Source organism: Orcinus orca, chromosome 1 (genome assembly GCF_937001465.1).
Source record: "Orcinus orca chromosome 1, mOrcOrc1.1, whole genome shotgun sequence".
In the NCBI taxonomy this organism is placed as follows: domain Eukaryota; kingdom Metazoa; phylum Chordata; class Mammalia; order Artiodactyla; family Delphinidae; genus Orcinus; species Orcinus orca.
Genome location: NC_064559.1, coordinates 11,009,038 through 11,029,254, shown reverse-complemented (window position 1 = coordinate 11,029,254; position 20,217 = coordinate 11,009,038). Strand labels below are relative to the sequence as shown.

General features: G+C 44.2%; 1 protein-coding gene across 7 annotated transcripts in view; it reads left to right on the top strand.

Moving 5' to 3' along the window:
• Positions 1-20,217, top strand: part of CNIH3 (cornichon family AMPA receptor auxiliary protein 3) — a 282,654-nt gene that overhangs the window by 145,904 nt on the left and 116,533 nt on the right. For 2 of the 7 annotated variants that reach the window (XM_004270993.3, XM_033430407.2), the window contains exon 1: positions 13,773-14,909. The exons of 4 other annotated variants lie outside the window; for them this stretch is intronic. In XM_004270993.3, coding sequence (XP_004271041.1) covers positions 14,829-14,909 — 81 coding nt within the window. In that variant the 5' untranslated portion in view covers positions 13,773-14,828. Of the gene's footprint in view, positions 1-5,718; positions 5,980-13,772; positions 14,910-20,217 lie in introns of those variants that run through there. One more of the 7 variants, XR_007475509.1, reaches the window with a different exon arrangement.

Sequence of the window (20,217 nt, the reverse complement as noted above, 5' to 3'; positions counted from 1 at the left end):
TCCATACAAATTGTGAATTTTTTTTTTCTAGTTCTGTGAAAAATGTCATTGGTAGTTAGATAGGGATTGCATTGAATCTGTAGATTGCTTTGGGTAGTACAGTCATTTTCACAATGCTGATTCTTCCAGTCCAAGAACATGGTATATCTCTCCATCTGTTTGTATCATCTTTAATTTCTTTCATCAGGGTCTTATAGTTTTCTGCATACAGGTCTTTTGTCTCCTTAGGTAGGTTGATTCCTAGGTATTTTATTCTTTTTGTTGCAAAGGTAAATGTGAATGTTTCCTTAATTTCTTTTTCAGATTTTTTCATCATTGGTGTATAGGAATGCAAGAGGCTTCTGTGCATTAATTTTGTATTCTGCTACTTTACCAAATTCATTGATTAACTCTAGTAGTTTTCTGGTAGCATCTTTAGGATTCTCTATGTATAGTATCATGTCAACTGCAAACAGTGACAGCTTTACTTCTTCTTTTCCGATTTGGACTCCTTTTATTTCTTTTTCTTCTCTGCTTGCTGCGGCTAAAACTTCCAAAGCTATGTTGAATAAGAGTGTTGAGAGTGGGCAACCTTGTCTTTTTCCTGATCTTAGTGGAAGTGGTTTGAGTTATTCACCTTTAAGAACGATGTTGGCTGTGGGTTTGTCATGTATGGCATTTATTATGTTGAGGTAAGTTCCCTCTATGTCCACTTTCTGGAAGGTTTTTTATCATAAATAGGTATTGAATTTTGTTGAAAGCTTTTCTGCATCTATGGAGATGATCATATGGTTTTTATCCTTCAGTTTGTTAATATGGCATATCACATTGATTGGTTTGCATATATTGAAGAATCCTTGCATTCCTGATATAAACCCCGCTTGATCATGGTGTATGATCCTTTTAATGTGCTGTTGGATTCTGTTTGCTAGTATTTTGTTGAGGATTTTTGCATCTATGTTCATCGGTGATATTGGCCTGTAGTTTTATTTTTTTGTGGCATCTTTTTCTGGTTTTGGTATCAGGGTGATGGTGGCCTCGTAGAATGAGTTGGGGAGTGTTCCTCCCTCTGCTATATTTTGGAAGTGTTTGAGAAGGATGGATGTTAGCTCTTCTCTAAATGTTTGATAGAATTCACCTGTGAAGCCATCTGGTCCTGGGCTTTTGTTTGTTGGAAGACTTTTTAATCACAGTTTCAATTTCAGTGCTTGTGATTGGTCTGTTTATATTTTCTATTTCTTCCTGGTTCAGTCTTGAAAGGTTTGCTTCTCTAAGAATTTGTTCATTTCTTCCAGGTTGTCCATTTTATTGGCATAGAGTTGCTTGTAGTAATCACTCATGATCCTCTGTATTTCTGCAGTGTCAGTTGTTTCTTCTCCTCTTTCATTTCTAATTCTATTGACTTGAGTCTTCTCCCTTTTTTTCTTGAAGAGTCTGGCTGATGTTTTATCAAGTTTGTTTATCTTCTCAAAGAACCAGCTTTTAGTTTTATTGATCTTTGCTATGGTTTCCTTCATTTCTTTTTCATTTATTTCTGATCTGATCTTTATGATTTCTTTCCTTTTGTGAACTTCGGGTTTTTTTGGTTCTTCTTTCTCTGATTGCTTTAGGTGTAAGGTTATGTTGTTTATTTGAGATGTCTGTTGTTTCTTGAGGTAGGTTTGTATTGCTATAAACTTCCCTCTTAGAACTGCTTTTGCTTCATCCCATAGATTTTGGGTCATCGTGTTTTCATTGTCTTTTGTTTCTATGTATTGTTTGATTTCCTCTTTGATTTCTTCAGTGGTCTCTTGGTTATTTAGTTTAGCCTCCATGTGTTTGTATTTTATTTGTTTAGCCTCCATGTGTTTGTATTTTTTACAGATTTTTTTCCTGTAATTGGTATGTAGTCTCATAGCATTATGGTCAGAAAAGATACTTGATATGATATCAATTTTCTTAAATTTACCAAGGCTTGGTTTGTGACCCAAGGTATGATCTATCCTGGAGAATGTTCCATGGGAACTTGAGAAGAAAGTGTATTCTGTTGTTTTTGGACAGAATGTCCTATAAATATCAATTAAGTCCATCTTGTTTAATGTATCCTTTAAAGCTTGTGTGTCCTTATTTATTTTCATTTTGGATGATTTGTCCATTGGTTAAAGGGTGTGTTAAAGTCCTCTACTATTATTGTGTTACTGTTGATTACCCCTTTTAGGGCTGTTAGCATTTGCCTTATGTATTGAGGTGCTACTATGTGGGGTGCATAAATATTTACAATTGTTATATCTTCTTCTTGGATTGATCCCTCAATCATTATGTAGTGTCCTCCTTGGTCTCTTGTAATAGTCTTTATTTTAAAGTCTATTTTGTCTGATATGAGAATTACTCATCATAATTGCTACTCATCATAATTTCTTTTGATTTCCATTTGCATGGAATATCTTTTTCCATCCCTTCACTTTCAGTCTGTATGTGTCCCTAGATCTGAAGTGGGTCTCTCATAGACAGCATATATACAGGTCTTGTTTTTGTATCCATTCACCAGTCTATGACTTTTGGTGGGAGCATTTAATCCATTTACATTTAAGGTTGTTATCGATATGTATGTTCCTATTACCGTTTTCTTAATTGTTTTGGGTTTGTTATTGTAGGTCTTTTCCTTCTCTTGTGTTTCCTGCCTAGAGAAGTTCCTTTAGCATTTGTTGTAAAGCTGGTTTGATGGTGCTGAATTCTCTTAGCTTTTACTTGTTTGTAAAGTTTTTAATTTCTCTGTCGATTCTGAATGAGATCCTTGCTGGGTTGAGTAATCTTGGTTGTAGGTTTTTCCCTTTCATCACTTTCAACATGTCCTGCCGCTCCCTTCCGGCTTGTGGAGTTTCCGCTGAAAGATCAGCTGTTGACCTTATGGGGATTCCCTTGTATGTTATTTGTTGTTTTTCCCTTGCTGCTTTTAATATTTTTCCTTTGTATTTAATTTTTGATAGTTTGATTAATATGTGTGTTGGCGTGTTTCTCCTTAGATTTATCCTATATGGAATTCTCTGTGCTTCCTGGACTTGATTGACTATTTCCTTTCCCATATTAGGGAAGTTTTCAATTATAATTTCTTCAAATATTTTCTCAGTCTCTTTTTTTTTTCTTTTCTTCTTCTGAGACCCCTATAATTCTAATGTTGGTGCATTTAATGTCCCCAGAGGTCTCTGAGAGTATCCTCAGTACTTTTCATTCTTTTTTTATTCTGCTCTGCAGTAGTTACTTCCACTATTTTATCTTCCAGGTTACTTATCTGTTCTTCTGCCTCAGTTATTCTGCTATTGATTCCTTCTAGAGAATTTTAAATTTCATTTATTGTGTTGTTCATCGTTTGTTTTCTGTTTAGTTCTTCTAGGTCCTTGTTGAATGTTTCTTGTATTCTATTTCCAAGATTTTGGATCATCTTTACTATCATTATTCTGAATTCTTTTTCAGGTAGACTGCCTATTTCCTCTTCATTTGTTTGGTCTGGTGGGTTTTTACCTTCTCCTTCATCTGCTGTGTATTTCTCTGTCTTCTCTTTTTGCTTATCTTACTGTGTTTGGGGTCTCCTTTTTGCAGTATGCAGGTTCGTCATTGCTGTTGTTTTTGGTGTCTGCCCCCAGTGGGTAAGGTTGGTTCAGTGGGTTGTGCAGGCTTCCTGGTGGAGGAGACTGTTGCCTGTGTTCTGGTGGATGAGGCTGGATCTTGTGTTTCTGGTGGGCAGGACCGCGTCTGGTGGCGTGTTTTGTGGTGTCTGTGAACTTATTATGATTTTACGCAGCCTCTCTGCTAATGGGTGCAGTTGTGTTCCTGTCTTGCTTGTTGTCTGGCATAACGTGTCCACCACTGTTGCTCGCTTGTCGTTGAATGGAGCTGGGTGTTAGCGTTGAGATGGAGACCTCTGGGAGAGCTTTTGCCATTTGATATTACATGGGGCTGGGAGGTCTCTGGTGGACCAATGTCCTGAACTCAGCTCTCCCACCTCAGAGACTCAGGCCTCACACCCAGCCGGAGCACCAAGACTCTGTCAGTCAGTCGTCTCAGAAGAAAAGGGAGAAAAAACAAGAAAGACAGAAAGAAAAAAATAATAAAATTATTAAAATAAAAAAATTATTAAAAATAAAAATGTAATTTTAAAAAAACAAAGAGAAGAGCAACCAAACTAAAAAATAAATCCATCAATGATAGTAAGTGCTAAAAACTGTACAAAAGAAAACAAAACAATAAAACGGACAGACAGAACCCTAGGACAAATGGTAAAAGCAATGGTATACAGACAAAGTCACACAAAGAAGCATACACAGAGACGCTCACAAAAAGAGAAAAAGGAAAAAATACATATATATTAAAAGAAAAGGAAGAGAGCAACCAAATCAATAAACAAATCTACCAATGATAATAAGCTCTAAATACTAAACTAGATAAACATAAAACCAGAAACAAATTAGATGCAGAAAGCAAACCCCAAGTCTATAGTTGCTCCCAAAGTCCACTGCCTCAATTTTGGGATGATTTGTTGTCTATTCAGGTATTCCACAGATGCAGGGTACATCAAGTTGACTGTGGAGATTTAATCCGCTGCTTCTGAGGCTGCTGGGAGAGATCTCCCTTTCTCCTCTTGGTTTGCACAGCTCCTGGGGTTCAGCTTTGGATTTGGCCCCGCCTCTGCGTGTAGGTCGCCTGAGGGTGTCTGTTCTTTGCTCAGACAAGATGGGGTTATAGGAGCAGCTGATTAGGGGGCTCTGGCTCACTTAGGCAGGGGGGAAGGAGGAGTATGGATGCCGGGCGAGTCTGCGGTGGCAGAGGCCAGTGTGACATTTCAACAGCCTGAGGCGCACCATGTGTTCTCCCAGCGAAGTTGTTCCTGGATCATGGGACCCTGGCAGTGGTGGGCTGCACAGGCTCCCAGGAGGGGAGGTGTGGATAGTGACCTGTGCTCGCACACAGGCTTCTTTGTGGCTGCAGCAGCAGCCTTAGCGTTTCATGCTTGTGTCTCGTGTCTGCGCTGATAGCCGTGCTGCCGCAGCTTGCACCCGTCTCTGGAGCTCGTTTAGGCGGTGCTCTGAATCCCCTCTCCTCACGCACCCCAAAACAACAGTCTCTTGCCTCTTAGGCAGTTCCAGAGCTCTCCCCGAGCTCCTTCCTAGCTAGCTGTGGTGCACTAGCCCCCTTCAGGCTGTGTTCATGCAGCCAACCCCAGTCTTCTCCCTGGGATCTAACCTCCGAAGCCTGAGCCTCAGCTCCCAGCCCCCCACCCACCACGGCAGGTGAGCAGACAAGCCTCTCGGGCTGGTGAGTGCTGGTCGGCACCAATCCGCTTTGTAGGAATCTCTCCGCTTTGCCCTCCGCACCCCTGTTGCTGCGCTTTCCTCTGTGGCGCTGAAGCTCCCCCCCCGCCCCCCCTCACCCCGTCTCCGCCAGTGAAGGGGCTTCCTAGTGTGTGGAAACTTTTACTTCTTCACAACTCTCTCCCTGAGGTGCAGGTCCCATCCCTATTCTTTTGTCTCTGTTTTTTCTTTTTTCTTTTGCCCTACTCAGATATGTGGGGAGTTTCTTACATTTTGGGAAGTCTGAGGTCTTCTGCTAGCATTCAGTAAGTGTTTTGTAGGAGTTGTTCCACATGTAGATGTATTTTTGATGTATTTGTGGGGAGGAAGGTGATCTCCACGTCTTACTCCTCCACCGTCTTGAAGGTCCCTTTCCAGGATTCTTAATAACCACTATTTATCCATACTTTCGCAGAACACATAAACGGTTGCTGTTGTTAAATGGTGGGGTCATCGTGACATCTGGTGCTCATGCAGATGACGCTTCAAGGACTTGTTTTGTCCAAATGTGACAGAACTTCCTTCATTCCAAATGCGTGTGTGTGTGTGCATGCGCGCGCATGTATGTATACAGACACTCTGATCTTTATAATGATTTCAGATAATCTTTACAAGAACTGAGAAAATGGAATAATTGACTCACAGCGTTTTTGTTCCCAATGAAATTATTTTATTTATTTGTGTGTGTGTGTGTTTTATTTTAGTTTTTTAAACTTTTTATTTAATATTGGAGTATAGCTGATTAACAATGTTGTGATAGTTTCAGATGCACAGCAAAGCGACTCAGCCATACATATACGTGTATCCATTCTCCCCCAAACTTCCCTCCCCCCATCCAGGCTGCCACATAACACTGAGCAGAGTTTCCTGTGCTATACAGTAGGTCCTTGTTGGTTATCAATTTTATTTTATTTTTATTTAAAAAAATTTTTGGCTTCATTGGGTCTTCGTTGCTGCACGTGGGGTTTCTCTAGTTGCAGTGAGTGGGGGCTACTCTTTGTTGCGGTGTGCGCTCTTCTCACTGTGGTGGCTTCTCTTGTTGCAGAGCATGGGCTCTAGGCATGCGGGCTTCAGTAGTTGCAGCACGTGGGCTCAGTAGTTGTGGCTCGTGGGCTCTACGGCATGTGGGCTTCCATAGTTTTGGCACATGGGCTTAGCTGCTCCACAGCATGTGGGATCTTCCCAGACCAGGGATCTAACCTGTGTCCCCTGCGTTGGCAGGCAGACTCTTAACCACTGGCACCACCAGGGAAGTCCCTATCCATTTTAAATATAGCACTGCGTACATGTCAATCCCAAACTCCCTAACTATCCCTTCCCCCCACCCTTTCCCCCTGCTAACCATAAGTTTGTTCTCTAAGTCTGTGGTGACTCACAGCTTTTAAAAACAGAAATGCCGGTAGAGCACAGAGGTGTGGAAAAGCTCAAGGAGAAGAGATGGGACTCTCAGAGCACATTAAAGAAAGGAAAGGAAATCATGGCAGTAATATTTAGACTCCATAAAATTAGATTCAACATTAATCTTGTGAGTTACAGACTCATAAGCTGTGAGGCTAAACTTAGTAGCCTCAGATTTTCTGCAGGACTCCTGAAATTGTTATTAAGGGTGGCATGCCTGCTCACAGCACGTGGGAAGCATGGGAATATATTTCACAACTGACAGAAATGCTCAGACCCTCCAGTCTCCTCTCTGAATTAGCAAACAGAAAAAAAGTAACGGCAGCACAGACTTATCATGTTAATAATAACGCCTGCCCTGTATGTGAAGGCATCCACTTCTGTGCTTTAAGAGGATAAAGGGCCAGACTCCAGCATGTACCATGAACCTCTTCCTGAAAGCTCTACAGTTTCTATGTAAGACAATTTCGCCTGACACAACAGCTGCCTCTTAAGTGGTATTGTTAAAATAGACGTTATATATCCAGGTGTGGAAGGAGCCAGGGCCCAGAACTAAATGGGGTGTTTCTAACAAAGGCTCATTGTTTGCCATCTGTTTACAGTGCCTGTTTAACATTGCTAATAATAGCAAAATCACAATTTCCACAGAAGGCAGCGTTGGCAGGAAGATGACACTTAGACGAGTTCAGAACATAAGCAGGGAGCTGCCTCCCACTCCTCTGCTTCCCTAACCCCCGGACCCTCTGAAATGGTCAGTTTTGGGGTTCAAGTCCCTCCCTGGTCCCCCTCTGTCCCTCTCCCCACCATTCTTTTGTGAAAATGTGGCTTCTGTGAAAGGCTGGGTCCTGTCTGCACAGGCCAAGCTGGCTTATACCTGGTGTTCATGTCAGAACTGAAACACATCTGCAGGGCGTGGAGAGATGAAGTAAGTAATTTGACTAAAGTCACACAGCTTGCAAGTGGAAATTTAAGCTCGAAGCTTCCCGACTAGTTTGTCATCTGATTCAATTCAGTGAAAAATACTCCTTTTGAACACATTCTATGTCCAAAGCCTTGTCCTAGGAGCCTCTACAAGTATTTGCATTCCTCTGTTGAGGTTCTTACCATAGACGGCTCTGTGCATCTCTGTTAGATTCTGAGTTCCTTACAGGCATGGATTGTGCCATGTTTATTGGGCCTGCAGAGTAGTAAGTGCTCTTAGGTAAATAAGTAAGGGGTAGATATGGTCCGTCTGCAGGTTGCTCATCATCAGTGGGGCAGACTAGTTTAAGTCAACTACCATACCACTCAGACCGATAACTGCATCCATCCATCCATCCGTACACATCCATTTCTTGAACACTTACTGGATTAAGTGATACAAACTTCCAGTTATAAAATAACAAGTCAGGGGCTTCCCTGGTGGCACAGTGGTTGGGAGTCCGCCTGCCGATGCGGGGGGCGCGGGTTCGTGCCCCGGTCCGGGAGGATCCCACGTGCCGCGGAGCGGCTGGGCCTGTGAGCCATGGCCGTTGGGCTGCGCGTCTGGAGCCTGTGCTCCGCAACGGGAGAGGCCGCAGCGGTGAGAGGCCCGCGTACCGCAAAAAAAAAAAAAAAAAAAAAAAAGATATAAAATAACAAGTCAGGGTGATATATATACAGCACAGGGAATGTAGTCAATAATATCAAAATAACTTTGGTGACAGACGGTTACTAGACATCACGGTGATCAATTCACAGTGTATATAATTGTTGAATCAGCGTGTTGTACACCTGAAAATAATATCATATTGTATGTCAACTATACTTCAATAAAAATTTTTTCTAAATTCTTTTTGCATTACAGCATTACAAACTGTTCATTGATATCAAAAATTCTTTCAGTTTTAGCCTCAGTTCCCAGAGCATCAGAGATTATTATTAAATTCTCTTTGTTTATTTGATGTATGGTATTGTTGTGGACTGAACTGTGTCCCCCACTAATTCATATGTTGAAGCCGTAACCCCCAATGCTTGGAGATTGGGACTATAAGGAGGTAATGAAAATTAAGTGAGGTCATAATGGTGGGTCCTTAATCCAAAAGGAGTGATGTCCTTATAAGAAGAGGAAGAGACACAGATTCCTTTCCCTCTTCCTCTCCCTCCCCATCCGTGTGTGCACAGAAGAAAGGTCATGTAAAGACGTGGTGAGAGGGCGATCACCTGCAAGCCAGAGAGAGAGCTCTCACCAGAAACTAAACTTTCTGGTACTTTGATCTTGAACCTCTAGCTTCCAGAACTGTGAGAAAATAAATTTCTGTTGTTTAAGCCACCCAGTCTGTGATATTTTGTTATGGCAGCTGTAGCAGACTAATACAATAATAAATACAAAGCTGCAAGAAAAAAAATTTACAGTGAATTATTGACTTTACGTCTTTCATTGCATCATCCAGGGGTAACTGAATACAGTGACTTAGTGCCAAATTAAAAACATTTAAAAACATTTCTAAAATTTTGGCTGAAATACCAGACTTTCTCCCTAACATACAGGCACTAGCACCATCTGAACAAAAAGTTTCCATGAAAATATATCTCATTGACACCATTTTTCTTAAACATTGACAATAAAGTTTGGTCATTATTTCAAGTATTATTCCTTCCAACTCCACAAGATCAACAAAATTTAAAATTTCTCATTTTAAAATAAATTTTTAATATGCTTTTATATGAAACAGTTGAAGGTTCATAGAAAGTGAATCTTTTACTCTTTTGATTTATAACTTTTAAAATAAGTTGTTTTCTCATTTCAGTAGATATCCAACAAGTGGGAACATAAATCTAGAATGTAATGTATTCTTACATAGGTACTATCCTTTTTAAAATGGCTGTTGAATATTTCATGTTTGGAAATGCTTGACTGTGTTTAAGCACATGCTGGCTAGTGTTAGTTAACCTTTTAAAAGGTACTTTCTTAATATTTTTAATCATTTAATCAACATTTTGTTAAACTTAGAAGATTTTGTTCTTTCAAATACATTATTGTGTGAAACTGATCTTTTGATTGTTTTTCTCAGTGGTAATTACAATTTTCTTTTATTGAACCATGAGCTTTGGCAAAATGTGATTGCCACTCTGATGAATATCTAAATCTTTTAACAGTCAACTCAGAGCACCATTTGCATCCCATACTTATATCCCTAGCACTGATGAGACACTTATATTTTTGTTAAAATAATCTAATTATTTTACATTAAAGAAATAAAAAGTATTGTGTGCATTTGCACTATTCTTGCACAGTGTAAAAATGTTCAGGTCGTTAGGATTTCCACATAGTAAGTATTCTAGGCTGTACTTCAATATTAATATTGCTTGTTCTTTTCAGGCTCAGAAGATTGAGTTGTATGATACTTAAAGGGAACATTAATAAATGTATCCATGTTGGTTTTCTCTTTATTCTGTGGGTTTGTTTTTAATATTTATAAATTCTTAAGTTTATAAATATTGAAACACTACATTTACCACTTACACAAGCAGTACAATGCACAAATACAAGTAAAGTAACAACTATTTAGAATCAGTGGCAACCACATGATTTCAATATAGTGATAAACCAGGATGTCAATAGCATGGTGTGCTCTGTGATAAATGAGCATCCGAGAGGCCCGTTTATCAATGATCCTTGTGACATCCTATGACAACTGGCCCAAATGAATGAGTTTAATTTGGGATTTTTAATTATTTATTAATTTTCCTGTTTGCTGCAGCAACTGTAATACTTACCAACTGGAACAGAAATCTTTCAAGAGTATCACACTCACTGCAGTTATACCAGTGAGGGAATAGGAAGTTCAGGGCCGGTGGGGTGGCCCAGTTATGATGTCAATGGTATTTCCTCCCTCTGTCTTTTTGGCTTCTCCATTCTTAATGTGTTGATTTCCTTCTCATGATCACAAGATGGCTGGTGTGCCTCCAGGCATCAGGTTTGCATTCCAGGTAAAAAGAAGTATACATCTCACAGGTTCAAGCTGTGTCACATGGCCACTCCTACCTGCACAGTGGCTAGGAAGAAAATCAAGGAATTGGCTTTTCAACGTCTACAGTAGCTGAAACAATGTAGGTTGGCAGCATATTATGATTTATAAGAAATATATCAATATATTTGGTCATTCAAATGTCCACCATCTTAGCTCACTGCTCCCAAAACCCCTGAAATGTCCTGAGTGATAAGAGCAGTGGGACATCTTTTGTGATAATATTTGGTCTCTTGTCCTCAGTTCCTGAAATCACTTCAGAGTCAGAAAGGTGAAATGGTGTCTCGTTATTCACAACAAGCCCCTTTTCCCACCACAACTGGGTTTATGTTAATGCTGTGACTCCTGGAAAGCACATAAGGATGGGGGCTAGCTGTGCAGGGAATCAACCATGAATAGAGGGTTGGAACTTTTAGTCCCACTCCCTGATTTCTGGGAAGGGGAGAGGGGATGGAGGTTGACTCTGTTACCAATGATTTAATCCATCATGCTTATGTAATGAAGCCTCCACAACAGTCTAAGAGGACAAGATTTGGAGAGCTTCCATGTTGCTGAATCAGAACCCATCGCTGTAGGTGGTGCATCCCAAACTCCATGGGGACAGATGTTCCTGTGTTCAGGACCCTTTCAGATTCTGTCCTGTGTATCTCTTGATCTGGCTGTTCATTCGTATCCTTTAATATCCTTTGTAATAAACTGGTAATCTACTATGTAAACTAGATTGCTAAGTACTGTGAACCATTCTAGCAAATTAATCAAACCCAAGGAAGGAGTCCTTGGAACCTCCAAATCAACAGCCAGCCAGCAGAAGCACAGGTAACAACCTGGTCTTGTGATTGGCATCTGAATTGGAGGACTGGCTTATGAGACTGAGCCCTTAACTTGTAGAATCTGATACTATCTCCAGGTAGACAGTGTCAGAATTGAGTTGAACTGTAGGTCACCAGCTGGTTTCAGAGGGTTGCGTGGTGATGTGGGAAAATCCTCCACATAGGAATTGGGTGCAGAACACTTTAGTTGGTCACTCAACATCTATTTCTAATCACTTTATTCCTTGTCTTCCTACACTGTGTCATAGCCACTTTTTTTTTTTTTAAAGACACTGCCTGGTGAAAGAGTTATTAATTACCTCAGCAGTTAGACTGGGAACCTTGTGGATCCCCAACGATGCCCACAACATATGGGTACTAAACAACAGTTGTTGAATAAATAGTAACGGCCTGGGGTTCTTATTTTCTGAAATTCTACCACTGCAGTCACCTTTACTGAGATACCATTCTATAACCAATAAAACTAAATAAAGCATGGCTGGGGAAAGGGCAAGAAAAATAGAGGCTGTGATATGGATGGAGACTTGAAAGTCAGAGTGGTAGGATAATGAAAATTTCTTCTGACGTAGAGACTTCTGCTGCTGGTAATGCTGGGCTAGATAATTCAGACCAATCCTCCGACTGAACACAATTTTAAAAGCTGGATGAAATATAAAAACATCTTCTTAAAAGCACCAAAGACTCAACAAGGGAGTAAGAAATTACTGGGGTCAAGTTCTGAGAGTGGTTGGGAATCTAGAAGCATCAGCCTAGCACGTGGGGTCAATTTTGCCCTAGAGGCATTTGCTAATCTAGAACAGGTGGCTGAGAGGCTGCTTTTAGTGCTTTGCAGGGTTGGAGCAAAAGTCAGAGTCCAAGGACCACCAAGACTTGGGACTTGAAAACCCACTCGCTTTGGCTTGGGATCCAAAAGGACTGTTGCATGTGAATAAGAGTGAACCATAAAAAAACCAACCCTTACACAGACCACAGTCAATGGGTAGCCCACGAATCTCAATCCCTGAAATTGGACTGAGGTAATTCTAGAGTGTTCATTTCCCCTAGACACTTGGTAAATGAAGTAGAAAATTTTCTTTGGAGGAAGATAACATCATCTCAGACCTCAAATTTCCACAAGAACTTTTAAAAACAATGTTTGACATACAATAAAAAATTACTAGACAGATGAGGTGCTAGGACTCCGGAAGCAAGAACCAGCAGAAACAAATGACAACAGATAAGCCTTAAAGGGACTCCAAATATTGAATGGTCAAGTTTCCCTTTGAGATTATCGTATCGTTTTGGTGTTACAAAAATTTATGCAGTATAATTACAACAATTAAAAGAAATAATTGATATCAAGTAAAAAGCAAAAATAGAGCTAGAAATATACCAACCACTTTTGTGTTAGTGGTGTCTGAGGGTGGTAAATTATAGCGTTTGCTTCATCTTTTCCCATCTCTGTATTTGCAAATTTTCCTTAATGAAACTTTATACTTGGAGACATACTTTGGTGAAAGATAAAGTGGCAACAAATATAACACAGAGCAGGGCTGAAATCACAGGTATGCAACCTCTACAGTTGCGGGGCGTGGGGCGGGGGAAGTCCTGTACTCAGAAGGGCCTCACCCCTGGTTTAAAACTCTGCCGGTTGCTATCTAGAAATTCTTAATATATATATCAATACATTTAAACAAGAAGCCCCACACTTTCATTTTGCGCTTGGCGGTGCAATGTAGACCTAGAGGCAATTACATGTTGACCCTTATGCAGATAAGGAAACCGAGATTTAAAGAGGTTTAGAAAGTTGCTCTTAGAACGGAGTCTGACTGCAAAAGCACATGCTCTTGACACTTTAGACCAACACCAATACACACAGAGTCACTGCTGCTGTCTTTCCGGCCCACAATAGTCCTCAAAGTCTAGTTTCCTCATTCCCAAGGTCAGACGGCGGGGGAGGGTGGAGGCGGCGAGTGAAAGACGCTCACGCAGAATTTTTTCAGGGATGCGCTGCAAACGCAGCCCGGAGTATTAAATCCACAGCTCGGGAAAACCCACCCGAACAACCCTGGGTTCCAAGAGCTTGTCCTGTGTGCCCAACCAACACGCTTCCAACTCCCTCGGCGCCACATTTCCCACTCCCGAGCAAGTGGCGAGATACGGAGCGGCTCCTGCAGCCTTTAGATACGAGGTACACACATACCCTTCCGCAGCTTCCCGCCTCCTCCAGACGCACGTGTTTAAAGAGTCCCTGCTCCTCCCCACCCAGCCCCACCTCGGCGCGGCCGTCCTGCCCCGCCTACGCCGCTGGCTTCAAGTTTCCTCGGAGAGGCTGGCTGGCGCAACCGCAGCGGGGGCGGCGACCGGGATCCTGGCGACCGGGATCCTGCGTGCGCTTGGCCGCCCACCTTTCCCCAGCCCCGGCCGCCTCAGTCTCCGCCCGCCGGGGAGGGCGTGCTCGGCGGAGCCGGAGCCGAGAGGGAGGGGATCCCCGGCTGCGCGTCTTCACTTCTCGCAGTGGCACAGGCGGCGGCAGCAGCAGGTGGAGCGAGCTTCCGCGGCGAGCAGCTCTTGGCCTGAGATCCACTCCAGCTGCCCGGGCGAGAGCAGGCCCGCTGGGCTGGAGCCCGTGCCCGGCCCGGTCCAACCCCTCGTTTCCGGGGAACTTGTATTACCGAGGCCGGTGGGCCGGGGGCCGCAGCAGGGGCCGGGGCCGGGCGCGCCCAAGAGCGCAAGGCAGCCGTGGAATCCGCGTCCGGGGCGCAGGACCAAGGGGACCTGGCTCTTCCCGGCTACCTGAAGACCTGTTCTCCAGGGACTTGGGAGCAGCTCGGGGTCTGCCCGGGCACCTCGCTGGACGCTCTCGGTTGGCTCCTGGCTGGCGCGGGAGAGTCCCGAGCGGCGCTGTCGGCTCTCCTGTGTGGCTTAGGCGCGGAAGGCAGGGAGCTCTTCCCTGGGATTCCGGGGCCACGGGAGCTGTTCACGCGGTCCTCCGTGGAGTCCTCGCAGCCCTCGCCGTGTTGTCTCGAGAAGCTCGCCGGTTGACGCTAATCTGCAGGAGTTCTCTACTGATTTGGTTTCTTCCTCGATTTGGGGACAGTTCCCGCCAACGACGCCCGACGCACTTATTTTCGCAAACAAGCAGGAGTCCCGGGTCGCCAGAGCCTGCGGGAATCCTGGCCCCGTTCGCGGACCCTCAAGGCGCTTTCCGCTTGGCGTACCTTTTTTGCCCCCCTTTTGAGGGAGTGCTGTCCTTGAGGGGGACACCGACTTCCTAGGCGCTGCTTTGTGTGTGGTGGGGTTGGAGTGCGGGCGGCCCCCGGCCGGCCATGGCCTTCACTTTCGCTGCTTTCTGCTACATGCTGTCGCTGGTGCTGTGCGCTGCGCTCATCTTTTTCGCCATCTGGCACGTGAGTAACCGGCAGCGGCTTATAACTCTTTGCTTTCGCCCCCAAACGCGCCCCTGGCCACCTCCTTCCTCAGGTTCCCGAAGATGCCGCCTCACTTTATCCACATTGCGAGTGTGGACGGTTGGGAGGCCGGCTGCGGCGCACCCGAGGTTAGACTCTCTGCCGCTCCGTTGTCCCAGGGCGGGAGACGGTTCGCTGCAATCCTGAGGCCGGGCGCGCCTTCGGTGCCCTGGTTACTGGCTGTAGGCGGACGGACCGCCGGTTTCCGGGGCAGAGCACCCTTGCCAGGGCCTGGCCTTGTGTCCCAGACCCCGGGGACTAGCGTCTACAGCCCCATCTACCCCCTTAACCTCCCCGGCCGCCTCCTCTGCTGCCCGCGGGAGGCGAAGGAGAAGCGCCACCGTCGGCCCGGCAATTAGTCAAGTAACTATAACAACTAAACATTTAAAATGTCAGCATCTGTGGTGGGTTGCATTTAGACATAATTGGAGACAAAGTGGAAACACGACGGGAGCGCCTTGTAAGAGGAAGTAGGGAGAGGCCGGGCCCGGGGAGCGGAGTGGACGGGAACCAGGTGATGGGGTTCGGCAAGGAAGGCAGCGGGCGGGGAGGACGAGAGAAAAGCGAGGAGAAGGCAAGGGAGACTGGGGAAAGACGGGCGTGAATGAGGCTGTGCAGGGTGGTCACGTAGAGAGAGGTGGAGGAGGGCGAGTTTCCTCCTTTGCCTTCCTGGGGTCCGAGACAACCAAGTCCCGAAAGACTTTGCAGGTAGCACATCTCCGCTTGGCCAGGTGCGCAGCATCTCCAGCGGGCACAAACTTGCGTGCTGCCCTTCCTGGGGCTACACCAGGTTGAGGGCAGTCGTGGTGAGTCCTGGTTCTGCAGGGGTGGTGTGGGAATAGTGGACACAGTGCTTCTGAAGAGAGGGAGAGAGGAGTGAGGAATGCTGATTCTCTCATAAAGACAGCACAACATTGGCCAAGTCAGTTGAACTCCCAGAACTTGGTCCTCTGAGGTTGTTTAAGCTCCCTGGCTTCACCCTCAGAAATTTGGTGGGAAGAATGGTTAAGGTCACACGTTTTAGAAGGAGAAGCACCTCAGTGCATCTTCCTGCCCAGCAAGTCAGGCGGCAGGGAAGGATCCCAAGATGAATTCCTGGACAAGGCTCTCTGGCAGGGAGGAGGGGAACCCCGCGAGGAGGAAGACTTCTAATTATGTCACCTTAGGGAAGACGCTTAGGGAAGACATCTCAAAAGTGAGAAAGTTGACCTGGATGATCTCCAAGCCTCCCCTGATGTGTAAGATGGTGTAAGTCTGTGAATCAGTTGCCTTAGGAATCTGGGGGTGAGAGAGAAGGAATTCAGACATGGGAATTTCGGGTCTGATCAAAAATGCTGCGAGTGAGAAGTGATGGGATTTTGCACCATCTCTTCCTCTGCACGAGAAGGCTGGGTCTAATCTGCAGTGGAGAACCGAGCCTTGAAGTTGTTGACAGTTGTTAAGGGAAAACAAACCTTTACCTAACTTAGAATGAACAAGGGGTGCAGAACAGATCGTGCCCAAACAGTGCAGTGGACCTCTACTAATGTGTTTGAAAGGAGCTTTCTGTGCTTGTTTGGATTTGGTGAGGCGTTTGCAATGTAGAAGACTAACTACCTCTCTTCTTCAGAAATACTTTATTTGCTGTTTCTTTTTGTTTTTGCCTTGGCCAGAGAGTGGCAGGTACCAGAGACCTCCATCAAACTATCAGGTTTGGAGTTCTCTGAATTAGCCCTTGAAGCCAAGCAGGTAACCAGAAAGAATAATTTTCTCTCACTCGGGAAGACAATAAATAATTCAAGAGCAGGTTAATTAAATGGGTAGTTTGTGCACCTGGTTGACTAACAGACATTTGACTCAAAATCAGGCATTGCTGTGATCCCATGTTGGCCTCTACTCTTCAGGTTTCCAACATTCACCCCCTTGTCTAGGGGTAGCTGAATGCAGTCAGATTCCAAGTCTGGGTCAGGTCCTGACCTCATCCCTGACCTGGCAAGATTCCAGTTTCTAATGATGAAAAGAATTTGTGCTCTTTGAATTCAAATTGCGGTAACAACTCAGTCTCAGCCCCTTTTCCTTTCCTAGTCTTTTCCTTCTCCCTCTGTCCAAATCAAACATCCCAAAGCCCTACTGCGTTGCTTTCGTTGCTGAACATTGAAAGGGGAAATCTGAGACACATCGACACAATCTGTGTACGCATTGTGTGTGTGGGTGTTGGTTATAGGCGGGTAATTATTTCAACCAAAATTTATGTTGGTCTGTGTTAGACTCTGTTTGCTTTCTTTTCAGCTTATGTTCCTTGTATATTTCTCGATCTGACGAACCATATTGATTGCTTACTCTATATTGACATCCCAAATAGTGAATTGGGCACTTAACAGTATATAGCAGTTAAAAGACCCACCCCACTGCCATGTCTGGGTTGTAAGATAAGAGGTTAGCACTTTTTCTTATTTAATGGTACACATCTACGTAGGGATAGTAAGAGTAGTTACTATTTATTGAGTGTCTGTAGTAGGCCAGCCTTAGGCATTTACAGAGGACCCCTCAGATGTACCTCCAACTGTTTACCTGCCTCTTCTTCCTACTGGAGATCTGGAAACAAGGATGGACGTGGCTGGCTGTAGCACAACATTTCTTTCCAGTCTTGGTTTTTACTTTGAAAATTTATATGCATTTGTTTTCAAATGAGAAGATTTCAAATTACCAATTTATTTTATATGAGCCACTGTCTTTGAGTACATTTGTCACATTTGGAAGGTGCAGAATAAAACCGAGGGTTTTGGTTTTTTGTTGTGTGTGTGTGTGGCTTTTCATACCATCAGGCACATGGCCCCTTACTGCCCAGGCAGCCTTTTCATCCTCACAACTGACATTTTACAGATGAAGAAACTGTATCAGAGAGGTTATGAAACTTGCCCAAGGTTGCACAGCTGGGATGTATTAGATCTGAGATTTTAGCTGAGTCTGAGACTCTTAGGCCCGTGTCCTTTTTTTTAACCGTAGTCACTGCCTTTGGATTGTTTAACTTTGATAATAGTGAATAATGTTTCTATCCAAAGGATTACCTTTCTCTGTATAAATGAAATATTTGGAGTTGGAATTTCTGATTGGAGTTGAAACAAGAAGAAGATGACACCAAACATACTATGTATCCTTTTTAAAAAGAAGAAATTCTATTTCGTTTTTAAAAAAATTATTTTTCTGCTTATAAAATTCTACAGGTTCATTGCCCCAAATTTTGAAAGTACAGGGACATAATAAAGGAACAAAATCACTACTAATCTTATCATCCAGAAGAGATTTGGGTGTCTCTTTTTCCAAATATGGTGTATACGTGTATCTTAAAACATTGCATACTGGATGTTTAGAAGAAAAAAAAAGTGTTCTAAAGGGTTTCAGATGTGAAGTGATGTCTGCTTCCAGCCAATATAAAATGAACAGTGTTTATTAGTAAGAGCCCTCTCAGCTCCAGCTTGGTTGAGCCTGTTTGCAGACTGTCTCTTTTATATAAAGACAGATGAAACCATTCTTTGGAAAGATCAAAGATTCATACCAGTTATTTCAGGTTAAAAAAAATTTTTTTTTAATATCTAGAGTCACTTTTTAAAACTCTGAGTTTTGACAACATACAACTAAAATTAATTCCCAATAATATTTCATTGGATTCCCGGCAGCATTTGCTACTGGAGAGTTTTAACGGGGCCCTGACAGATGATAACAAGTAGTACGTACTGAGGGACAGTTTTGCTAGGTGAAATGTCTTTATGGTTGATCCTTTCAGCCAGTTCTAGCCTGTCAGAGATTCAGTCATAGGGAACTGAGTAAACCTCTCAGTTTCTCAGATTATCCATCTGGAAACAAAAAATGGGTTTACATAAATGATAGGATGCCTGGGGTTGACGATAGCCTGTCCCTTGAGGACCCTCCTTTGGCCTATTCATATGATGCTGAGCTCTTAGCCATGTCTTATCTGGTCTCCACTTTGTGTTCTGTCCGAGGCATCCCCATGCCCCCCACCCCCGCCGGTATCTCACTTTGACATGTGATGTTTGCACCTCCTGCCTCCCCGATTCCCCTCCTCTCTGGTGCCTCCACCTGGTTCTCCACTGCCTCATAGCTAGCACAGGAGGATGCGCCACGAGAGCAGGGACCCTTTCTGCTCACCATGGTTTCTCCGGAGTCTGGAACTGTGCCTGCCATGTAGAAGGGGCTCGGTAAATCCTCATACAACTTAATGATGAGGCTGGCAATATTCTTAATTTGGCATAGAAAGAGAGGCAAACAGGAGACATTCTTACATATGCTAAAATACAGCCAAAATATAAAACACTAAAAGAGATAGCTAAACCAAGATTAAGCTTTTAGACTCTCACAGAGCCACCAACATTTCTGTGCGAAGCGTCGGAGGCATTAAACGACTTGGTTGGGACAATCCCTGCTACAGGGCACAGGGACTGCAGACTAAGGGTGGGATCTCAGGATATCTTACGGGACAATGTCCACATCAGTTTGGTGTTGGGGGGGGCCTGTCACGGAGCGGTGTCTACCTACCCCTGCCGCCAGTCTCCCACTCTTGCCGTCTCACAGCCCTAACTCCATAGGTAGATTCTATTGCCTCCTGGAAATGTGCATTTTATTCCTCTTTGCAAAAGGAAAGACTTCTACCCTCTTGGATCTAAATTCTGCACAGTTTTTTCAGTGTCTCGCTCACATCTCACCATCGTCAACTCTGCTCACTCCAGCCTCCCACAGACTCCCGAGACAGCTCACATGGCTCTCTTGCTCTTGTGCACATATGACCTTGCATGAGGACATACTTTCACATGTGTGTGCCTGGGCTGTCTACGTGCAGGAGAAGCAGATGGAGGGCAGGGCCCTTACCTGTCCACGTTATGCATTTGCAGAGCTTAGGAGGACACAGTGACCACGTGGGGAGCGTGTGGCTGGTGGTTCTCAGACTGGCCGTGAAAGGAGGAGTGAACGTCCCATCTTTGGTAGCCTTGTTTGGCTTGGGAACTCAGAACTCCCCCTTCAAAGAAACGAGGGAGCCTGTGGCTCTGGGCTGTGGTGGCGGGCTGTGGGAGCAGTGCCTGGGAACTGGCCCGGCTGGGTGGCTGTCCGGCTGGGTGCTGTGGGTGCTGGGTGCACTGGCAGCTGCTCCTACCATCTGCTCCGAGACTCGACTCGGAAGGGAGAGTCAGCGCAGTACAGCCTCCGGGATGCAGCGGCCAGGGTCAGGGCCGGGTGCCACTGTCAGAGACAATGG